A 21,395-nucleotide genomic window follows, 5' to 3' on the forward strand; every position below is an offset into this window, starting at 1 on the left:
ACTCCGGCGCAGCTACGGTATGCTGCACTGCACTGCACTGCGTAAATACGGTTTATGTGCAGTGGTGCAGCTGGTGCCGGTGTTTTGTAACATAGACACAGCTACAGTACAGGCGTCGATCGGATGCGATGTTCTCAATCTTATAACTGGCAAAGAAGTGTATTAATTCATGCAAAACGTATGAAAATCAGATTGACTGGAACACAAGAAGACGTAACAAGATAAGATGGCACTTTCAAGCAGAGGGATATCATTTTTGAGGGCAGGAGTTGGTAAGGAATCAAGATCTAGCAGTAGCATTGAAAACCATTGAAAACGAACGCTTGTTCAATGTTATTGACTATAGTTGAGTATTGTTGTTTGTTATACCGCCTTACCGGCAATTATATACCGCATCTACTGGAAAAATGTAACAGTTGTTCCTGCAGTCAAGTTTCCAGGTCTATCTTGTTGTCTTCCTAGCTTGGATAAGTTCGAAAAGTGAGTCTGTGCTTTTTGTGCAATGTGCTGTGCCAATGACTGTGAATGTATTGAAATGAAAAAGGCACTATCATGACTATTCCCATGCGTGAACATAATTAATGCCACGCAGACCAGAACTTGTCTAACTTTGTCTTGAAGCCATGTTGCCATGTTTCATGTTCAAATTGTTGTTAATGTTATGTTAATCACTCATGTTGTTAAATTGAAAGCAAAATTCAAGTTTTAACGTTAGGCCTTAGAGTTAGACAGCTGGCAGCCGTCTGTTTCGAGGAGTTTTTAAACATTTTTCAATATTGTTTTTCTCCTCAAGCATGATTAGCCATGGCATTGATTAGGGGGTTAACAATCATACAATGCAAAATCCCACCGACACAACGAGCAGTATGATGGTGGTCCCCAGGCCAAGGGCCCATGCAAGCTAAGTCTGCATCTAACGATTTGAGTAAAGATTTAACATGAACTTTTATTTCACAAAATCTTTCTGTTAATAATGTTCCCTATATTATCATGAGTAAGTGTACCAAATATCTCATTAAAATTTGAAAGAAATATAGGATTTTCTTTGAAAAGACGTCGGGCAGTCATTTTCAGATTGAAAAAAAATGGTACCCCATGTCTGCGCACCCATTCACTTTGCACACGATTCGGGTATTTTGATGAGAAAGGCTGCATTTGAGGCCGTCACATGAAATGCCCAAAATTCATTATTTTTCCATCATTTTGAGTCAGATTTTTTAATGAATATCTGTCTATGTGGTGCATGCGTGCATGTGTAAAGTTTGTGTTCGTTGCGTATCTTCTTTTACTAGAATCGCGCAGATACGCGTGTGCGCAGACAAGGGGGACTGCGCAGACTTGGGGAAACTTGCCATAAAGCGTGTACGTATGTGTGTGTGTCCTAATTCTAGTCTGGAGTAGACAGCTGGCAGCCGTCTATTTCGAGGAGTTGTTTAACATTATAATTTTTTTTTCTCCTCGTACACAGACGGCTCGCTATCGTGCAGCCACCATTAGGGGATTAACAATGCAAAATCCCCTGTCGGGGCTCATAGATTTTTGTCTTTATTTCATAGAAATATGTAAAAAGAATTTGTCCAATAAAGATTATTGATATTCCGTTTTGGCCTGAAATGCACCAAAATGGGGAAGAAAAAAAAAAAAGGGGAAAAAAGTGACTTCAGCTGTCGCGCAACTCCCACTTCCTTGGTTTATCCGAACTTATATGGCCATTGAGTCCCTGTACAGTTCGAGTTAGAACTTTGGTCTCTTAACTTAGTGAGTGGAGCCAACAGAGTTCAGCAAAACGACCAACATAACAGAGACCGAAGCTTTTGGTCTACGGTACCAGTCACAATTCTTTGACTACCTGTTTACCTGTTCCAACCAGAGAACAATAGATTCAGTGGATCAAATCTATTGTTCTCTGGTTGAAACAAGGTAAATTGAGACTGGTACTGTATCTTACCATCACCACTGCTCCTTGCATCACATTGACTACCCTATTCAAACTGAGAATGAGATTTATTGGTGCTTTATCATGTAACGTCCATCTTAAATATGTTTGACATTCAATTAATGTAAAGCTTAGAGTCTCCTCGTCTATCTTGCATTAATAGTTATATGATACATATTTCTCACGTGAGTGAGTAAAATAATATTAAGACAGTTTATAAAAAATTGGTTGGCAGATGATATCTGAATTAAAAAAAAATAATATGTTTAATAAAATAGTAAATATATCTGCTCTTTAATGTGGTACCTTATTCCAAGGAAATGGTCTAGGAATACCAAATTTGATTTTCTTTAATGTAACACCTAAATTTCCATAATTTTCATTATTTAACAAAGAAGTTTTGCAGCCTACATGTAGCTGACAGACTTGATCATCATTTAGATTTCTGCACTGTTGACAATTGGCCATGCATGAGTCTGTTGTTAACTATGCCATTGCTTTGGTAGCCCATTCTGTGAAAATGCAAACTGAAGTTGCCTGCCTGTATGTGTGGAACAGGGGAGATTCATTGTCACTGTCACATGGGAACAACCAAATAAAAACAATATTCACATCAGCCATGCCTTTAACTCAGATTCTTTATTTCTAAAGAATAATACCTCCTATCTCTCTCCAAGTAACAATATTTCTCAAACAATATTTCCACGTTTCACAACCGTACCTGCCTCTCGGGCTAACATGTACAAAGCAGATCCTGTACTGACCTGATCGTAACCTCTCCAAATCTTAAACCTATACCAACACATTTACTTAATATCTATTAGCCTCTTACATCGGTATTCCCTCTACTATCCACTCTCTAATTCTGAACCATTTCTTTGCTAAATTAAATGCACTCTCTACGATAATCACTGGAAAATAAGCGCATATACTGTATATGCAACTGTTCTTAGAATCCCATCACGCTCATTTGTTTCAGTTCCATACATCACCATTCTGTTCATTCTTTGATGAATAGTTCATACTCCGAAGAATCAATGCTATAACGACAAAGTCCCGCTGTCGCAAATCTTGCTAAACAGCACTCCATCGGTGTTTAAGTCGCATACGTTGGAGTTAAGGATGGGACGGGGGTGCATCCTGCCCCAGACTACGTGCCATCTAAAATTGAATAACGGCCAGAAAACACTCTCTACTACATGTATATGGTTCAGATTCTATGAATAGTTATAATCATAATTAAAGCACTAGAGCATCTTACTAAATAATTACTAACTAATTCAGAGTCTATGATATCCTTCCATATTCCATTTAAAGTCCAATGACTCCCTATAAATAAACAATCCGTCTTGAAATGCTGACATAAATGGGTTTTCTAAAAGTTCAAACAACAATAAAGGATAAAAATCAAACAATTCTATTATAGGGTTTACTCAAATACTTTATAAGTAGGCCATAAAGAATCATCCATTTACTATAATAAAGTATCCTTTATCATAAGTCAGTATTGTTTCTTTCACATACATTATTTCTTTTACTTTTAAAACATACAAAAGCTCATAAGTCAACTCACCGGTGGTGCTGAATGAACCAAGTGTATACAGAATCGATGAAATACCCTGTCAAAACAGGTTCTTCTCCTGTTCTCAAACTTGGAGAATTAGAAGACTAAACCAAAAATTATTGAAGAAATTAAATGAACAAAATCTCCCGAGGATCCATGCCCAGGCTTGGCATGTCCTCCTTCTCTAACTGGCTGGGTGTGTCTGCCCCAAATGTACCTTTCCACATGTTCAGTACAAGGAACATGTCCAAAGTTAATTTGCACATTGGCACCTGAAAATTCTTAAACACAAAAGCCTATCCTGGGCTGAATAAAATAAGGCATGCAGTTCAATTATCTCTTGCATTGAAGACTACAGACTAGACCCTTTCACACTAAGAAATCAAACCTCTTTCAGCAAATCTACTCACGGACATTTCAATGACCTCTGGCATATTAGGACCTCTTTCACATTAGAAAATTAATTCAATTTCATCACTAATCTCATTTAATCATCTTTCTCTATCATTCACCACATTTCACCACCAATGGCACAAGAACTTCAAGAAGCACGTTCTTTCGCTCTCTATCTCACCTCTCTCTTATTCTGTATCATCTTAAGATACGCACAAGTAAATGCAATTCTAATTCCTCTGTGACAGTCACTTCCCCCCCATACAAAGTCTTCACCGTTGCACTCGCCTAATTCTACTATTCAGACAGAATTTGTGCTGGTAAGGATCAGTGAATATGATATTTTTAGAACTATGTTAATATCTTGATTGCTGTGTTGGTTTTAACTATAAATTTTAACTCCTTAATAAAGTATTCTTAATTTTCTATAGTTTAAATTGAAAAGAAACTGATACGTTAATGAAGGTAAATTGATGTATCTCATTTTCTTTAACTGTAGGACGACTTCAAACTCAGGCAACGTGCAGTTTAGCTACATCATCTCGACACAATGCAAGTGCGGATAAAGTGAGTTTATAATCATACAAAGGAAATATACCTTGCTTTTGTTCTTGCCCTCAAAGGTGTATGACCACAAGAATATGATTTTTTTAGACATGTAGTTTTGTTCACAAAGACATTTGTCATGTGGGAGAACAATAATGTGCACTTTCACATAGTGTCATTGAAACTGAGCTAGGCCCAATCAGCTTGATGAGTATACCTACCAGTATTCGGCTTGGATTCTCTTCTTAGTACATGTACAGCATATGGTGATACATGTATCTAAGAAGGAAATAAGGTTGACCTAAAATTTTCTCTTGTAAGAACAAGTCATGTCTTTATTTATATCCCTTACTGAAAATTTGTTTCTGTTTGATTGGTGGAGAGCCCTTGACATGACGAATAAATTAAATTCATCGAGATCAATATAGTTTGTGATGTTAGAGTAGGATAGAATTTATTCTATTTTGCGTCCGACTGAAAAACCATGCAGTCGGGCTGCCTCCATTAGGCAAGTCGAGTGATGTGTGAAGTTGCATGAATTAGAGCTAAGCCAATCTAGATTTTGTCCAGATCATGGAGATGGGGTTAATTGGGACTAGATAACAAATATATTTCGTTAAAACTTAATATGGACGGGGTATGAAACAAATATACCAGGCGTTTCTTTTTAAAGTATAGTGGAAGTATTCATCCTCGGTCGGTACGGCAATGTTACTATGAATTATGAAATATGAATTACATTATGGACTGTTTATTTGTTATTGATAGAATGATCCTCTGAAGGATGAAGATAGGATATTTACCAATCTCTATGGCAGACATGACTGGAAGCTGAAAGGAGCAATGTCAAGGGTGAGTAAATGTGTGCTCGTCTACTCCTCTCTTCACCTTACAATTATGACATACGCTACTTGCCAACATGGAAGCCTGCAAAAGCGGTCGACATGGCGAGGGAGGGTCTGGGAGGAGGTCTTTGGAGACATCTGAAATTTTGAAATCTGTTTGATGCATTTTAAAACGCTTTCAATTCTTAAAATAATGTGAAAGTATAACCATGATAATTAACCCCCACTAATTCACAACACTTCTGGCAAGCATTCAAAGGAAACTGAATCGTGTTATTTGGTTAGATTATCAGTCTTATTATAGTCGTCTTTCAAAATAAAAACAATTATTTGTGGCATTTTGAAGAAGAAATGTCTTTTAGATTTTAGGCCTTCATTGATATATTATGCTTCAAAATGAAACCTTTCAAATTACATGTATATCAACATTAGTCACATGCGGTGACAAAATTCCATTCCGAGGAGTGGGGGGGGGGGGGGAATAGGATGATAGCAATATATTGACCTTAAATTAAAACTATTTTGGGGCACTCCCACATCAAGGGCTATATATTGGGGTACATGAATCATACCATCTATCACATTAGGTGATGACATTTATTGGTTAAAAGACTTTAGATGACTATTGTTATGGTTTTGTTGTGATGTTTACGTTTAATATCAATTTGCGAGAGAGCAAAGGGAGTGAGAAAATTATCCTGAATGGTGTCCAAAAACATCTTACAAGGAATGTGTAATTATAGGAGGGACTGAAAGCCTGGGATAAAAGTTGCTTCTGTTGTTTGAAAATACAGAGACAAATGGGGCCAAACGTCTATCAATAACGAAATGGAACTTTAAAAGAAAAGGAAAGAGAAATATAAAGTTGTTCACATTGAAAATGAGAAAATTCCACTATTCACTGGTTACAAAGAGGTGAAATGAGAAAGAAAATGGGATCATGAGTATTTGGAATAAGGTTGCCTTAGAAGTGAATTATATGAATTTATTCCGCTCGCTATACAGGGAGACTGGTACAAGACAAAGGAGATTCTGCTGAAAGGACATGAATGGATATTAAAAGAGATAAGAGACTCTGGTCTAAGAGGAAGAGGTGGTGCAGGCTTCCCAACCGGTATGAAGTGGGGTTTCATGAACAAGCCATCGGATGGAAGGTAATTATAACATTGACAATCAAATAAGTGGGTAATTTGCTTGTGTTCAATCTTTTGGGACAGAAGAGTAATAAAACACATAATCTTGCCTGAAATGTCTGCTCTTACTTGGGCGAATATTGACTTACGGAAGTTTGACTTTAGGCAAGCTTAATACCTGTACTAGGCCACATAAGGTAAAGCTTAGTTCTTGATTGTAATGACTGATTTTGATGATAGATTATATTGATCATTATGTAAATCAATTGTACATGTCAGCTGTACAATCAATTATTAAGTTGTATGCTGCTGCCCCAAGATCTTCTGTGTTATTTTGTATGGTATATTGAATTAATGTAAAAAGAAGAGATGGGGAGCATTTCATCAACCTGTATTGTTTGACAATTAGTAAGATCTGACATTTACTATGGTTAATGTCAGGTACAACAAGACTATCTGAAATGTAGATGGGTATATATCAGGGGTTTCTTAGTCTGTAGATACAGACCCTTGTTTTGGTTTTTTTTTTTGCATAGTGCATAATGCAGAGTATGACGCAGTTCCCTCTAACAAATTTTTTTTTTTTTTGGGTACAGACCAAAATATCTGGTAGTGAATGCTGATGAAGGAGAACCAGGTACATGTAAAGACAGAGAGATAATGAGGCATGACCCCCACAAGCTAGTAGAAGGCTGTCTGGTTGCTGGCAGAGCCATGGGAGCTAGAGCAGGTAAGAATTAAGAATTATTATTATTATTATTATTATTGTTGTTGGTAGAGCCATGGGAGCTAGAGCAGGTAAGAATTATTATTATTATTATTATTATTGTTGTTGTTGTTATTATCATCATCATCATTATTATTATTATTATTATCATCATCATTGTTATTATTAATATTATTATTTGTTTGGCGTCACCTGTGCCTGGGAGGCGAAAAGCGAACTGAATCTCTATGACCCGCAGGTCTCTCCTCCCGATATAACTGATTTAGGGGAGTTCAGTTCCCTATATCCAGAGCTCTTGTAATTTGTTATCATCTCAGTAAAATCCCCACACTCTAAGATAATTCCTGTGTGAAAGTTCTACTATTGAACAGTACCTACATGTAACCTGTGGTTATTTTCTTTGGGATAGTGCAAGTAATTTGCAGTCATGTGCACTGGCTAAGTACTTGGAATTCTCTGATTGTGTAGAATTACAGATGAGGAAATACCTGGTATATTATGTTATTGGGTTGGTATGAAAGCAACCATTGAGGGAGAGGGGAGCTAACTGGAAGTTGGAATTGGGAAATGGGATAGGGAAATAATCAAATGGACAAGGGGCATTTGCACTTTTTTTATTGTGCAAAAAGCCTTCGAAAATTGGCGATGGATGAATTGACTTAAGCTCTTTTGAAGAAAATGATGTATAATATCCTGACAAAACAGTGAGACCAGTTTTAATTTAGTATTCTCCAAGTAGTCAGAAGATACTGAGCTATCTTGAATATCGTCCCTGGAAATTTCGTTTTAAATAAGAAACATGAAATATTATCAAACATCCCTGACATGGCTAATGATAAGGATTTGAGACTTTTGATTCTCATACCTTTGTGTAGCGGGTAAGTATCAAGTAGACTTTAATTTTATGGATCATTGCATTTTGTAATTTTGTTCAAAGGATTTCTTGATTTTTATTTTCTATTGTAGCTTACATCTACATCCGTGGAGAGTTCTACAATGAGGCCTCTAACATGCAGCTTGCTATTAAAGAGGTACTACTTGTCTTCCTAAACAAGTCTTTGATTCCTTTCTCTATTTCACTATCTCTTAATCTAAGTTGAAAACTAATACATTTTCTATCCTTCTTGATATATCTCTGTTTTTTATCTCTTCCTCCCCATAAGTTACCCTAAGAAAGATTCAATAGATTATTTCCATCAGTTAATTTCTATTTTAAGTTGTATTTAGTACTTTAGTAGTTTATGTTCTTAGTTATCAGTATTGATTGAATTAAGCACATTGATCTTTGTATTTGAGCTGTATATATTATTCTAAATATTTCTATACTACATTTTATTTCTAATTAAGTATAGTAATGATGTTTTGTTCTTCATATTATTTGTTTTTATTCTAAATATCTTGCACTATTCATACTTCCATCCTTTTATTTTCTTAGCTCTTTGAAACATATGTATAAAGTGCTTTAAAAATTTTGTGTGTATTATAAATTATTGTACATTTGATATATTTGCCATAAAAAATTACTGCTGTTCAATATTTTATTTCACTGTTAGTTGATTATTGTCAACAAAATGTCGCAGATAACAATACATGTATATTGCAGAGTCTGAAATTGCATATTCATTGTTAGCTGTAATTCTGTGAGACGAGGGAAGGGATAAATAAACTTACGGCTTTCATTGGTGCATGTCTATGTAAAGAGGTCATTTGGGTACCAACCTATGAAATAATGGGTTGGTTTAAAAGTAATACAGAACAGCATTTTGGTCAATAAATAGTGATTGATTTTTCTTCATCGACAATATTTTGGTCATATCCTGTTAACGGGTATGTCAACATGATCATAAAACCATTATCGAATATTCATTATTTTTTTCAAAATCTCAAAATATTGCTTGTAATGTAAATATAGAAAGTCAAATATAATAAAATTGGTCCATCTATGCTTACCTTAGCATGGCATGGCTTCAATTAAAGTAGACTTTATATGGATTTTTTATATATGTACAGGTATATCATATTTTACAAAATTTATACAAAAAATGATGTAACCCAATAGTTTATAACTTGTAATTTGAATAACCAGGAGATATGACAATGCCTGATAATTCCTCCACTCTGTCTTTCACACTCATATGGAGATAAGCACACCAGCTATGATCCTCAATGTTAATTGTTTTATAAGATGGTTTGAATAATTACTGGGATAAGTTAAGGCATTGTTGTATTGGTAGGTCTCTTTATTTGGGAAACAGGTGTTATTAAATTTATGCATAGAAAACAGCCTTCTAGTAGAAATACCTGTATTAAGCACCTGACATGTCACTAAAATAATGCTATTTTTGGTGTTTTTTTGTTCTGTTTTCAGGCTTATGAAGCAGGTTTTCTTGGAAAGAATGCATGTGGATCTGGGTATGACTTTGATGTCTACATGCATAGGGGAGCTGGAGCTTATATCTGTGGAGAAGAAACCGTAAGTAGTGTTAACATCGTCAATTCATGGTACTTGGGTTTAATGCCAATCAGAACCGCAATGCGGTATGGGATCGAAAAGGGGGGCAATCAAGCTAGCTCCGCGCATGCGCACTACGAACAGTCCGCAGTGCGCAGAGCTAGCTAACGGCCCCCTTTTCGATCCCATGATGCATTGTGGTTCTGATTAGGGATAAACCTTATTCTATACTAAATTTATGAATGAAGAGAAAATGTTTGAATGGATTGTTCATTTAAGTCAGAAGACGAGGGCAAGTTCATGAAACAAATTGTGACTTTCACTGACAATTTTTATAAGCTACTGAAATCCTTGCATCTGATTGGCTAAGAACAAATTAGTCATTGAAGGCACTGACTGTCGAAACACTCCCCTGTTGACACTGACCGTTGAATGCAGGGAAATGTTTGATTTGTATGATTGCTCTGTTAATCTACAGGCCCTGATTGAAAGTCTAGAAGGCAAACAAGGCAAGCCCCGTCTTAAGCCTCCTTTTCCTGCCGACGTTGGTGTCTTTGGTTGCCCTACCACTGTGGCTAATGTAGAGACAGTCGCTGTTGCACCAGTAAGTTTAAACTGCATGGAGATAGATACACATTTGTATGGAAATTAGTGAAGAGAGTGCAGAGAAAGAGAGGTGGAGAGAGATGGCTACTGTATCATGCATGCTTCCTCAAATCTCAATGGACTTTAACATTGAAAAAGAAGCAGTATTTATAAAGTGGCTGCGCTATACAAATTCATCTTATCATTATGTTGTTATCATTTTGTATTGTTGATGACATTTTATTTCACTTTGAATGTGATGGCTTTTATTGTAAGAGGTGGTTTTGTAAAAAATAAGATTATGCATACTTTTTACACAAGTTGTTTGTCGTGATTTTGTCTTTTTTTTATATTCAAAATACTTTCAACAAAATTATGATAGGCTGGTATGCTTACCTATCTTAAGATTATGCATACTATGTACACAAGTTGTTTATAGTGATTTTGTCTATTAAAAAATTCAAAATAATTTCAACAAAATTACGCTATAGGCTGGTATGCTTACCTATTTTTAAATTATGCATACATTTTAAAGAAGTTATTTGTAGTGATTTTGAATAAGTTTATGCCAATCCATGTATGAGGCTTGTATTGCTTTATGTTACAACTTTCAGATCATCTGTAGGAGGGGAGCTCCGTGGTTCGCCGGCTTTGGACGTGAACGCAACCAGGGCACCAAACTCTTCAACATCTCAGGCAATGTGAACACTCCCTGTACAGTGGAGGAATCCATGTCTATTCCTCTGAAGGTCTTGATCGAGAAGCATGCTGGTGGTGTAGAAGGTGGATGGGATAACCTGTTGGCTGTCATACCCGGTGGCTCATCTACCCCTCTAATCCCTAAAGAGTAAGCATTGAAATCTTAAGACGAGAAGTGGTAGATGATGCAGGGTAATTGTCATAAAAGCGATTCAAAATAATCTCAAATTGTTTAGATCCAATGTCAATATCCATCATTGATATTCTACTCATATACCCCGTAACTTGAAAATTCTACTTTTCTTTTTCTGTAGTAAATCTCATCTTTGTTTGGTTCTTCATGTTATTGTTATATCATGTACATTTTCCATGCTTGAGCCACTGATATGTCTAAGTTTCTTTATCGTTCAATAAAGTGATTAAAAATAATTATTCTTTTCAGTGTGTGTGAAGATGTGTTGATGGATTTTGATGCCCTGGTTGCCGCTCAGACTGGTCTTGGTACTGCTGCCGTCATTGTGATGAACAAACAGGCCGATGTTGTCCGATCTATTGCAAGGCTCATGGAGTTTTACCAGCATGAGAGCTGTGGACAGGTAAGGATCATGACCACAATGTGGTTTGATCGTTCATTTCAGACTTGGCTCGAGTTGTTACGTTTATTTGGAAAAACTTTCAATTGCTATTGATAATCAGGGGTGGTATTCTGGAACACTGTCATAACTTTTGAAATTTCTCTCCGAGATGTGACACCGCTATGATTGTCATAAATTGGTATTCTGAAAATTGTCTTTTCCCTGTCATATCTCTCTAAGTTCCCACCCATCTTTTCTGAAGCAAACCAATCAAAATCATCGTTGTTTCCCAGTGGGAGCACTTCTAGCCAATAGGAAGTCCCCGTGGCAAGTAGGGCGTATCCCCAATACAGTTGCTGGCATCACGCAACTGTGTGTATATTGATGCGCCTAATTACAAAGAGAGACAGGGAGCTGTGAAGGAATTTAAAAGAGAAGTAGAAAAATAAGGAAAACAGAGGAAAAAGGAGGAATTAATATGTAGGGCCTAATTAATTATAGCATGAAGAAATATTTTTGAAAATTGTCATGGATGATGAGTTAAACTAATACCGCAATCTAATCTAAATATAATTATATGCTTGATATTTTGTCGGCAGGGTATCGAGATATTTGGTACTAAAAGACATGACAAAATTTATGACTGCTATCCCCGTCATAAATTATGTCATATCTTTTACTTGTATTAAATGATTAAGTGCATTTAAAGTCGCATATTTTTGGTGCGTGCTATAGACAAGAGACAAAACTTATGACAAGATTTTTTTTTTTTTTTTTTAATCAATGTTGAAATAATGCGGGTATTTACAAGACCTTAGTTAATCAGAAATACATAAATAGATATTTACTTTAGTCAATTACATTCATAGGCTGGATGTTCAATTTTGATCTTACTTCACAGTGCACACCATGCAGAGAAGGAACTGGCTGGATGACCAAGATTACTAACAGATTTGGTAAGTTTTATTTAAAATTTTCACTGTGATCATATGGTCAGTGGACATGTTCGGGAGGGGGGCATCAAAATTGACAATTTTTTCATGATTGACAGGCTTATCTGGTACGACTCGTTAATGCTGTATTTTCTTTTTATCACTATGATTTCAGAAGAAAGAAATACCACATGGTCAACATGAAATTGTCATGGGGATTGTTATCATGATGATGGTGGTGGTGATGATGAATGTTGTAGTGATGATGATGGTGAAGTTGGATGATATGATGATGGTTATGATAGTGAATTTGATATGATGATGATGATGGTGAAGTTGATATGATGGTGGTGGTGGTGATGGTGACGATGATGGTGAAGTTGATATGATGCTGATGGTGGTGGTGATGATGAATAATTGTAGTGATGATGATGGTGAAGTTGGATGATATGATGATGGTTATGATGTACAACATTGCTTATTGTGGAGGTGTGGTTACAGTATTGGTGGTGATGTTGATGCCACTTTTGTTTGTGATCATAATTGCGAAAAATTGTGATGTTGATGATGATTCTGGTGATGATGAGGTTGAAGATAATGATACTGAAAAATTATCATGGCTTATTTGGTAACCAACATTTGAAAATATCCCACCCCCACAAACAAACAGATTCATTGGGGTTATGCAAATCTGTTCAAACTAAGGTGCAATTCAATAATAAAGTGAATAACACTGCAAAATTGGTCATAAAATTTTGCTTCAGTGAGGTGATTGAGAAGTGATTATTCAACTCATTGAATGTAGATTTATGCAGATGAAAATGTTGTTATTGTGGACCCACCCATAATGATTTTTGTCTCTTGTGTACTTTTCCAGTGGAAGGCAATGCCAAGCCAGATGAGATTGATATGTTGTATGAGCTGAGTAAGCAGATTGAAGGTCATACTATCTGTGCACTCGGGGATGGTGCAGCATGGCCTGTACAGGTAAAAAATATCATTTTTAAGATCAAGTTCACCCCAGCAAGTTTAATGAATACTGGTATAGAAAAATCAAGCAAGGATGCCACTGGAAGTTTATTAAATTTGGATGTAAAAAGGAATTTCACTAAGTAGTTACATTCACAATCACATTACAGTTAGTATGCACATTCTGGTATCACACACAGTCATTTATCATATATTGCTGGGGGTATGAAATATATTTTCATTTTTGGTCCCACGTGCATAGCAGACTATAGGCGCCGCTTTTCCAACAGCGGCGGCTTCGTCAATGAAATCTTAACCAAGGTTCAATTTTTGAATTTTCATCATAACTTTGGAAGTATATGGACCTAGTTTCTGAAACCCAGATATAAGAGTAATCCAATATCACTGATCATCTTGCAAGAGTTTCAGGTCACATGACCAATGTTAAAGGTCATTTAGGTTCAATGAAATTTGACCATGTTCTGGGTATCAGCATTGAAATCTTTAATAATCAAGGTATGAAGGTCCTGTACTTATTTTAACATCCATTTATCCACCATTTATCTTTTTTTTTTACACAGGGTCTTATTCGTCACTTCCGCCCAGAGCTAGAAGCTAGGATGAAACGGTTCCACGAGGCCAAGCAGAAAGCGTCGGCCACTGCATAAAGCCTACCAATGTACACAAAGTGGTATCAACCTATCTATTAAAATCAGATATGATATTGAATCTATGGAATTAAAATAGGTCAAGTCTTTGTATAGCAATGCCTTAAATTATCAGGGTATGTTTCACGAAGAATAGAAGATCCAAGGCTGACTACAGGTGGGCGTTTCATAAAAGTTGCCAGCACTGACTAAATTGTCAGTGCTAACAATTTCAGTGAAATCCTTGGTTTTGATTGGCTGAAAGGCACTGGCCTCTGACTGTTACTATGGTAACTGTCAGAGAAAGACAACTTGTCAAAGCTGACAACTTTCATGAAACGGTCCCCTGGTCACACTCAATTCCACCTCCCATGGGCTTAGACCAATGCAGTGGTGTGTGATATACCATATGTAACTGCAAAAAGTGTGATTCATAGATCTTTGTGAAACATCTTTACTTTCAAACTGTTGAATGATACCGAGATTTATTTATAATTCATCAATATCCATGTGTCACAGTGGATAAGAGGGGGAGAAAAAGGGGAAGGGAATATATTCGTTTACAGAATTATCAATTTGGTTTAACTATTTCTTCTGGTTTACCTAGTACAAACCTGTTAAATACATTGTAAAAAGACACAAATGTAACTGTGGATGATATATTCTTATTGTATTATATATTATGTCTTCATCAACATAGTGATCTATACTGTAATTTCCTGTTATTTTATATAAAAGATCTAGTAATTTCAGAAAAGGCATTATTGAAGCTGATAATCCTAACTACTGTATTCATCACAAGATGACCAAACTAGCTCAGTCTTTGGCATAATATCTAATACATTTCTGCAATACTGTATTAGACTGGAATACTTTCAGCACTTTTGACAATGGGAGACAATACAATGTTCTATTGGTGCCGGAAAGTCTTGAATTTGAGTCGAAAGTCAATATATATCATGTATATATTTAAATAAGTGTCATTGCACGTTTGCTGTCTTTTACCGGGTTTGAAGACATTTACTTATATTGTAAAGAAATGAAATGACCTGTGAACTGGACAGGTGTAATAAAGTGAATATTGTTCGAAACAAGTTATTTTGAATGGTGTGGTTTATTATCATCATGACTTTGTAATATAAGCCTTTCCTCAGCTCACATTGAATTGTGGGAAGTTGATGTCATATCCCCACTTTCCTTTTTCGTGTTATTACATGAAATCATTATTTCATTTTTTCATACATGTGTAAATGTGTGTCTCCATTATGATGAAATAAGTTGCAGCAATAAATAGCTAATGCATTTAATCAGTTGGCAATCCAAGTGTTTTAGTTCTTGGTAGAAAAATTTTGAATAAACCTAATTTCATATAATAAAAAAGTGGATATGACATCATCAGCCCACCTAATGAATATTCATAAAGACATGCCTAGAACTGTTTCACCAGAATAATGCAAATCTTGAAAATTTAATAACTTCATTACGGTATTTATTATCCGATTTTGATCAAAAATCTCCAGCCTGGACCATCTCTTTAACCATTACATCTAAGCACATTTTGTCCAACAAGTATATAGTCTAACAGTGGTTTGGTATATTTGGGCTATCAAAGATTTTTTTGTGAAGAAGATACATGAAAGGCAATCATACAGTGGTATATAGACTAGATTGCCATTATGATTGAGTACCAAATAATTGTAAAGCTTCATAGTGGAAACAAAGGGCTTGTACCATCACATCAGATTGTCACATATACCTGGCCATTCGAGAAAAGGGCCCCCTAAATTCCTGAAACGTTGGGTCAAGTTTAATAATAAATAATAATAGACAGTTCTTGTATAGCGCATATCACGATATGAAAAATGTCTTAATGTGCTTCCAAAGGATTGGATATTATTACCCCGGCATTTCAAGGAATGAATTCCTGCCAGGTACCCATTCACCTCACCTGGGTTGAGTGCAGCACAATGTGGATAAATTTCTTGCTGAAGGAAACTACGCCATGGCTGGGATTTGAACCCACCACCCTCCGTTTCAAAGTCCGGAGACTAATCCACTGAGCCACAAACAACGCTCTACTTAACCCTAAATCTCCCGGGGTATTTTGATTCTTGTCATTCCTGGGGGGGGGGGGGGGCCATTATTTAAGATCTCAGCCGCGGATTGCGCGATCACAACAAAAATTGGTAAAGAAAAAAAAATGGTAGAGAATGACGTAATCTATGCAGTTGCATTGGTAAATTTCACTGAATTCATATATTTTTATTTTATATGAATTAATTATGCTAATTTATTCATGAAATCATACTTTTTGCTCTGATTCACTAAAGAAAGCTCCCAGAATGCTATTTTTTGTTGAAAATATTCTTTATAGCATTCCTAACAATTGTGAATGAAAAAAATTATGTTACCATGACCGATTTCTTATGTATTTCTTTGTTTTTTTATTGTTTTTTCGATGGAAATCGTTCCAGACTTAATTCTGATCATAAACAAGGCAAAATTAATTAAGTTTAATCAATAAAAGTAGAAATAATGATACATTTATGAATTTTGGCTAATACACAATCTGCATTGGATTTGTACATGAAATCACGTTTATGAGCAATTTGGGGTCCGACATGCACTTACATAATGTTACGTAATGTCGTAACCGCGTACCCGGGCATCACAAATTTGGTCTCAAAATTTGCGCGAGACTTGAAAAAAAAAGTCAGTGAGCGGCGAGGTCAAAAAATTGAAACATGAAATCACGTTTATGAGCAATTTGGGGTCTGACATGCACTTACATAATGTTGCGTAATGTCGTAACCGCGTACCGGGCGTCACAAATTTGGTCTCAAAATTTGCGCGAGACTTGAAAGTAAAAAATCAGTGAGCGGCGAGGTCAAAAAAATTTGCGCAGCAGATATATCGCGAAAATTGTCGAGGGGGGGGGCCATTATGCCCCCCCCCCCCCCGGAGAATTAGGGTTAAGTTTACACAACCATTCAAGAAAATGGCACCCTTAATTCCGAAAAGGTCGGGTTCAGTTTACCCATTGTCTTTCAAAAATAATAGCAAAATTCTTGGATGGTCGGAAAACTGCCCCAGACGTTTCAGGAATTTAGGGGGCCCTTTTCTCGAAAGGTTGGGTATACGCGATTGCCGGACCCAACGCAATAACCCGATGTGATGGCCTAAGCCAAACAAAGTCTGTGTATAAGAGAGACCATAAGAATCGCCTTGTTATAACAGGGATTTCATTAAAACCAATAATACAATAGGAAATAAGAAAAGTACTAGCTTCTTTAGTAATAATTTTTCAACATAAATCTCTTTACGCTGACCGCAAGGTTTCGACCCAAATGCATATCAAGATGTGAACGTAAAGAACAACAAAGTCCACTGCAATAAATTACATTTGCTCATTATATCATCTTAAAACAGCGCCAGCTACGATGAAGGTCTGACGAAGCTTGCAGCCTAGCAAGCAAAAGCTTTACCCCCCCCAAAAAAAAAAAGGTTATGATAGGTTTTGTGATTTTGAAATAAACAAAATATTTCTAATGTCTAGACATCAATCAGATCAACCTTTTCAGTACTGAATATTTCATGTGAGGCAGTTTGATTAGTCATTAAATCATGTGCTACGATTTTTTAAAAATTGTATTTCATAATTATGCCAATATTCAAAAGATGGTCATTGACTTCATTGTACATGCATTCAATAATTCAACTATTCAAGTAAACTTCACACACGTACACACACACAAAGAAAATCTACATTGACTGAACTTGCAAGCCGGTGACCTACAGTATCACTGTTTTGCTGTTTGCTTTATTCTTGGCAGGATATTTATTTTTCATTACAGCAAAATTGAATTCATGTATGATACAAATAGATCTATGTAAAATATAATTGACATATGTACATATTAAACCTACCATAAGATCCTGACATTTCACGGAAAAACTAAACAGTTAGGGCATTATTTTTATCATTGTCTTTTTTCAGAGATATATGAGAATCAGTATTCTGGTAGATGTCATATCATTTGTCATCACAACTGTTGTAAACTTTGTCTCTCCTCAAAGGCACAACCCCAAAAATATGCCAATTCATAAACACGCATAATCCTATTACAAGCAAAAAATTAATGACTGGGTCTAGCAGTTCATATAATATTGCAATATCAAAATACCATGCTGATATTGTTGTTTTAGTTTCACTCATTATCCATGACTACTAAATATTTTTTTCATGCTTCAAGTCTTTAGGCTCTGCATACATACTAATTCCTGGGGGTTTTTCCTCCGTTTTTCTCTCTCTTCTAAAAATCCTTCTCAACTTTCTGTCTCTCTGTATATTAAATTAAGCACATTAAAACATGTGCAGTCGTAGTGTCAGCTACTGTATTGAGGATATGCCCCCACGTTTCCTCAATCTTCCTACTGGTTAGAAGGGCTCAGAACTAACAGTGATTTCGAGATGATGGGCAGGAACTTTCAGAGATTATGACAGAGAAAAGACAATGTTCAGAATACCAATTTGTGACAATCATAGTATGGTAATGTCCCGGGGAGGGGGGGGGGGGGGCTCACATATATTGGTGGTATGGGGACATGCTGCTTTGATGACCCCCTTTTTCAGACCTAGATACTCCGAATGTTCCATTCAAAAGCCGCCCGCCCCGCTCGCAAGACCCCCGTTACAAAACATCTTAGTTCCCTTGCCCTGCCAAAATAGCTGCACACACAACTCCCTCTGCTAGCAGCTCCATGCACCGCTAGCGCCCCAAAAGACATGCACAGAATGTCTTTTGTCAAAAGACATGCACAGCGCTAGCATGCACCGTACTTACTGTACCGTGATCCCATTCCGTAGACCCTGAATTTCACACCGCCCGGTATATATTTAGTTCCCAAGACCCCATATTTTACCCTTGTCAGTTCCTTAGACCCCAATTTCAGTGTTTTTGTGAGGCACACCCCCATCAGAAAATAATTTGAGTGAATTCCTTCTCTGTTCTGAGATTACCCTTGATTTCCCCATGATTTATCGATGGAAGGTTGCTTTAATATGAGTGAATGCAAGTACCACATTCCAACAAAATAGGTGGTGCTGCACCATCCCGAGTTTGCTCAATCTCGAGATTTTAGCCCGATCGGCCCACTTCGCGATTAATCTCGAGATTCAAGAAACCCCGTCTCCACCATCGCAAGAAGAGCGATTCCTGCTCGAGCGAGGCAACAAGCCCGATGTTACGAGCATGCGCACTTTCGGATCTTGGAGTTTCAACGGCCCGCGCTTTTGAATAACTTCCCGCGATATGCAAGCAATGTACTCCTTTCACTAGCACTTTCGCCGAATTCGACCGGTGTTATGCAACAATCCTCTCAGCTCAGCGAGTGAAGAAGTGATGTATTCTTCGTTAAATATGATGGCGGAGTAGGAGGCAACGACAGAGAGAGAGAGAGAGGGAGAGAAGGAGGAAAGAAATGCTATTTGCTCACATTTTGTGAAGGAATAAGACAACACTGCTGTCAGTGTTGTTATTGAATATGACCATCGTCGATGAGCGCCTCCCCCTTCGGTCTGGTCTCTCCCAAAATCCATTCACTGGTGGGACACCATCGTTGCTTATTAGGCAATTGATGAACGCTATTCGCATGTATAAAGTTGACTTTCGCACGTGTTTATGTTTTGACCAAGGCGGAAGTGGAACGCGAATTGCATTATGGACTGACGTCATGAATAAATTACCCCGAGTCCAATCTCGAGTGCATCTGCACCGACGAATTAGCGGGATAATTCGTAAAATAGCGCGCTATTTTGCAAATAAACCCGAGTTGACTTGGGATTGCAATCTCGAGATTAATCCTACGAACTAGCGCGATAATTGCGTCTCCACCGCCAACTATCTCGAGATTTTTCAGATCGGGATAATTTGCCGGATCAGAAATAGCGCGCTAATTTGAAAACTCGGGATGGTGCAGACGGCCCTAATGTCATGTAAAAAAATATATCCAATATATATCAGATAATAGGAAGAGATTCAAACTCCCCTACTTTTCCACCAAACCAAGCCAAGCAATTTTTGCTGTAGGTGCAAGTAACATTCATAGGACTACGGCAATGACAATGAGTAGAAAAATGATTTGTCTTTATTCCATCAGTTTACTTTTTTTTCCTTTTAGATCATATGCTCTCATTTTGAGGATGACATTTTCTTGCATATTGAGCCGTGCTCTTGTCCTCCACAATTCCATATACACCCACATGAGGCAGCCATTTTCACTTCTGTCTGTGCCACAATGGCAATCTTTCTCCAGTATCTCTTCTATGCCACTGAAAAGTTTCAACTCTCTTTCATAGGGGCGCTCGACTACATACTCTCGGAGTTTCTTCTCCAGTTTTAGTCTTGTTTCTTTATGCTTGAAGGGACTGCAGTAGATATCCTGGCGTTCTTCGAGCATGTTGGATATCGCATCCAGGTCCCGATTCATCTGAATGTGCTTTTGGTATTCTTTTTGCTGTGTGTCGGTGATATGGCCATGGAAGTTTTCAATTTCAAATTTTAACCTCCTGATTTCAGCTTGCAATGATGAAATCTTGTCGTTTGGATCAACATGAAGACCTCTCGAAACTTTCCAGCCTGGATGGAAAATACAAATATAAAATAAACCTATGTAAGTAATTGTGAGGGCAAAGTCATTTAAAATCTCTATGTAATAGATAACATCAGAACACCTTTTGTACAAGTCAGAAATAAATCAGAAAGAAACACTTTGTAAAATATTCACATAACTTTACATTTTGCATTTACAACATTGCTTCTATTTCTTTGATTTGGGGCACTGACACTGTTATGATAATATTCAAATTTTGTAATCAAGACTGCATATTTATTAAAAATGCACCTGAATAATTTCATGATGACATGATCTACATATCACCCCCCCCCCACTGAATCCTAGCATGATTGACATTGCTTTGAAATAAAATTGCAGAAATTTTAAAGACCCCAACCCGACCCAAAAGAGATTGACAAATCATTCATCAATTGAAAACTTACAAACTGCAAAACACAGCAATATATACATTGTCACCATTTCCCAGAAGGGTATTTTGCTTAAAGGTCAAGTATACCCCAATGAAAAGTTGATTTGAATAAAAAGATAACAAGAGTGTTGCTAAGGCGAGCACATAATACACCCGCCTGTAACGCGAAAAATTGAGTTATTGGTCAAGCAAGAAAAGTGGAAGGTGGCGACTTCACCTTTGACCTAAAAATCAGTAGGCTTTCTTGGATTCATGCTAGTATCATACACACCAAATTATATGAGCCTAGGTTAAAGAGAAATTCCAGTAGTTGCAGTAAACACTGATTTCATGAGAAAGTCTGTAAA

At 36.8% G+C, this 21,395-nt stretch overlaps 2 protein-coding genes across 2 annotated transcripts in view; one reads left to right on the forward strand and one right to left on the reverse strand.

Annotated features, from left to right (window-relative positions):
• LOC129261742 (NADH dehydrogenase [ubiquinone] flavoprotein 1, mitochondrial-like) lies at positions 1-15,097 on the forward strand. The gene is made up of 13 exons (XM_064101407.1): positions 1-272; positions 4,393-4,460; positions 5,208-5,291; positions 6,290-6,438; positions 7,014-7,147; positions 8,111-8,175; positions 9,513-9,617; positions 10,075-10,200; positions 10,796-11,028; positions 11,323-11,476; positions 12,357-12,411; positions 13,265-13,374; positions 13,938-15,097. The coding sequence occupies exons 1-13, from the start codon at positions 227-229 to the stop codon at positions 14,022-14,024; spliced, it is 1,416 nt and encodes a 471-aa protein (XP_063957477.1). The 5' UTR covers positions 1-226; the 3' UTR covers positions 14,025-15,097.
• LOC129261752 (coiled-coil domain-containing protein 127-like) overlaps positions 14,738-21,395 on the reverse strand; it is a 14,160-nt gene continuing 7,502 nt past the window's right edge. The window contains exon 3 of the mRNA XM_054899797.2: positions 14,738-20,641. Coding sequence (XP_054755772.2) covers positions 20,151-20,641 — 491 coding nt within the window. The 3' untranslated portion in view covers positions 14,738-20,150. The remainder of the gene's footprint in view (positions 20,642-21,395) is intronic.

Source organism: Lytechinus pictus, chromosome 1 (assembly GCF_037042905.1).
Source record: "Lytechinus pictus isolate F3 Inbred chromosome 1, Lp3.0, whole genome shotgun sequence".
Classification (NCBI taxonomy): domain Eukaryota; kingdom Metazoa; phylum Echinodermata; class Echinoidea; order Temnopleuroida; family Toxopneustidae; genus Lytechinus; species Lytechinus pictus.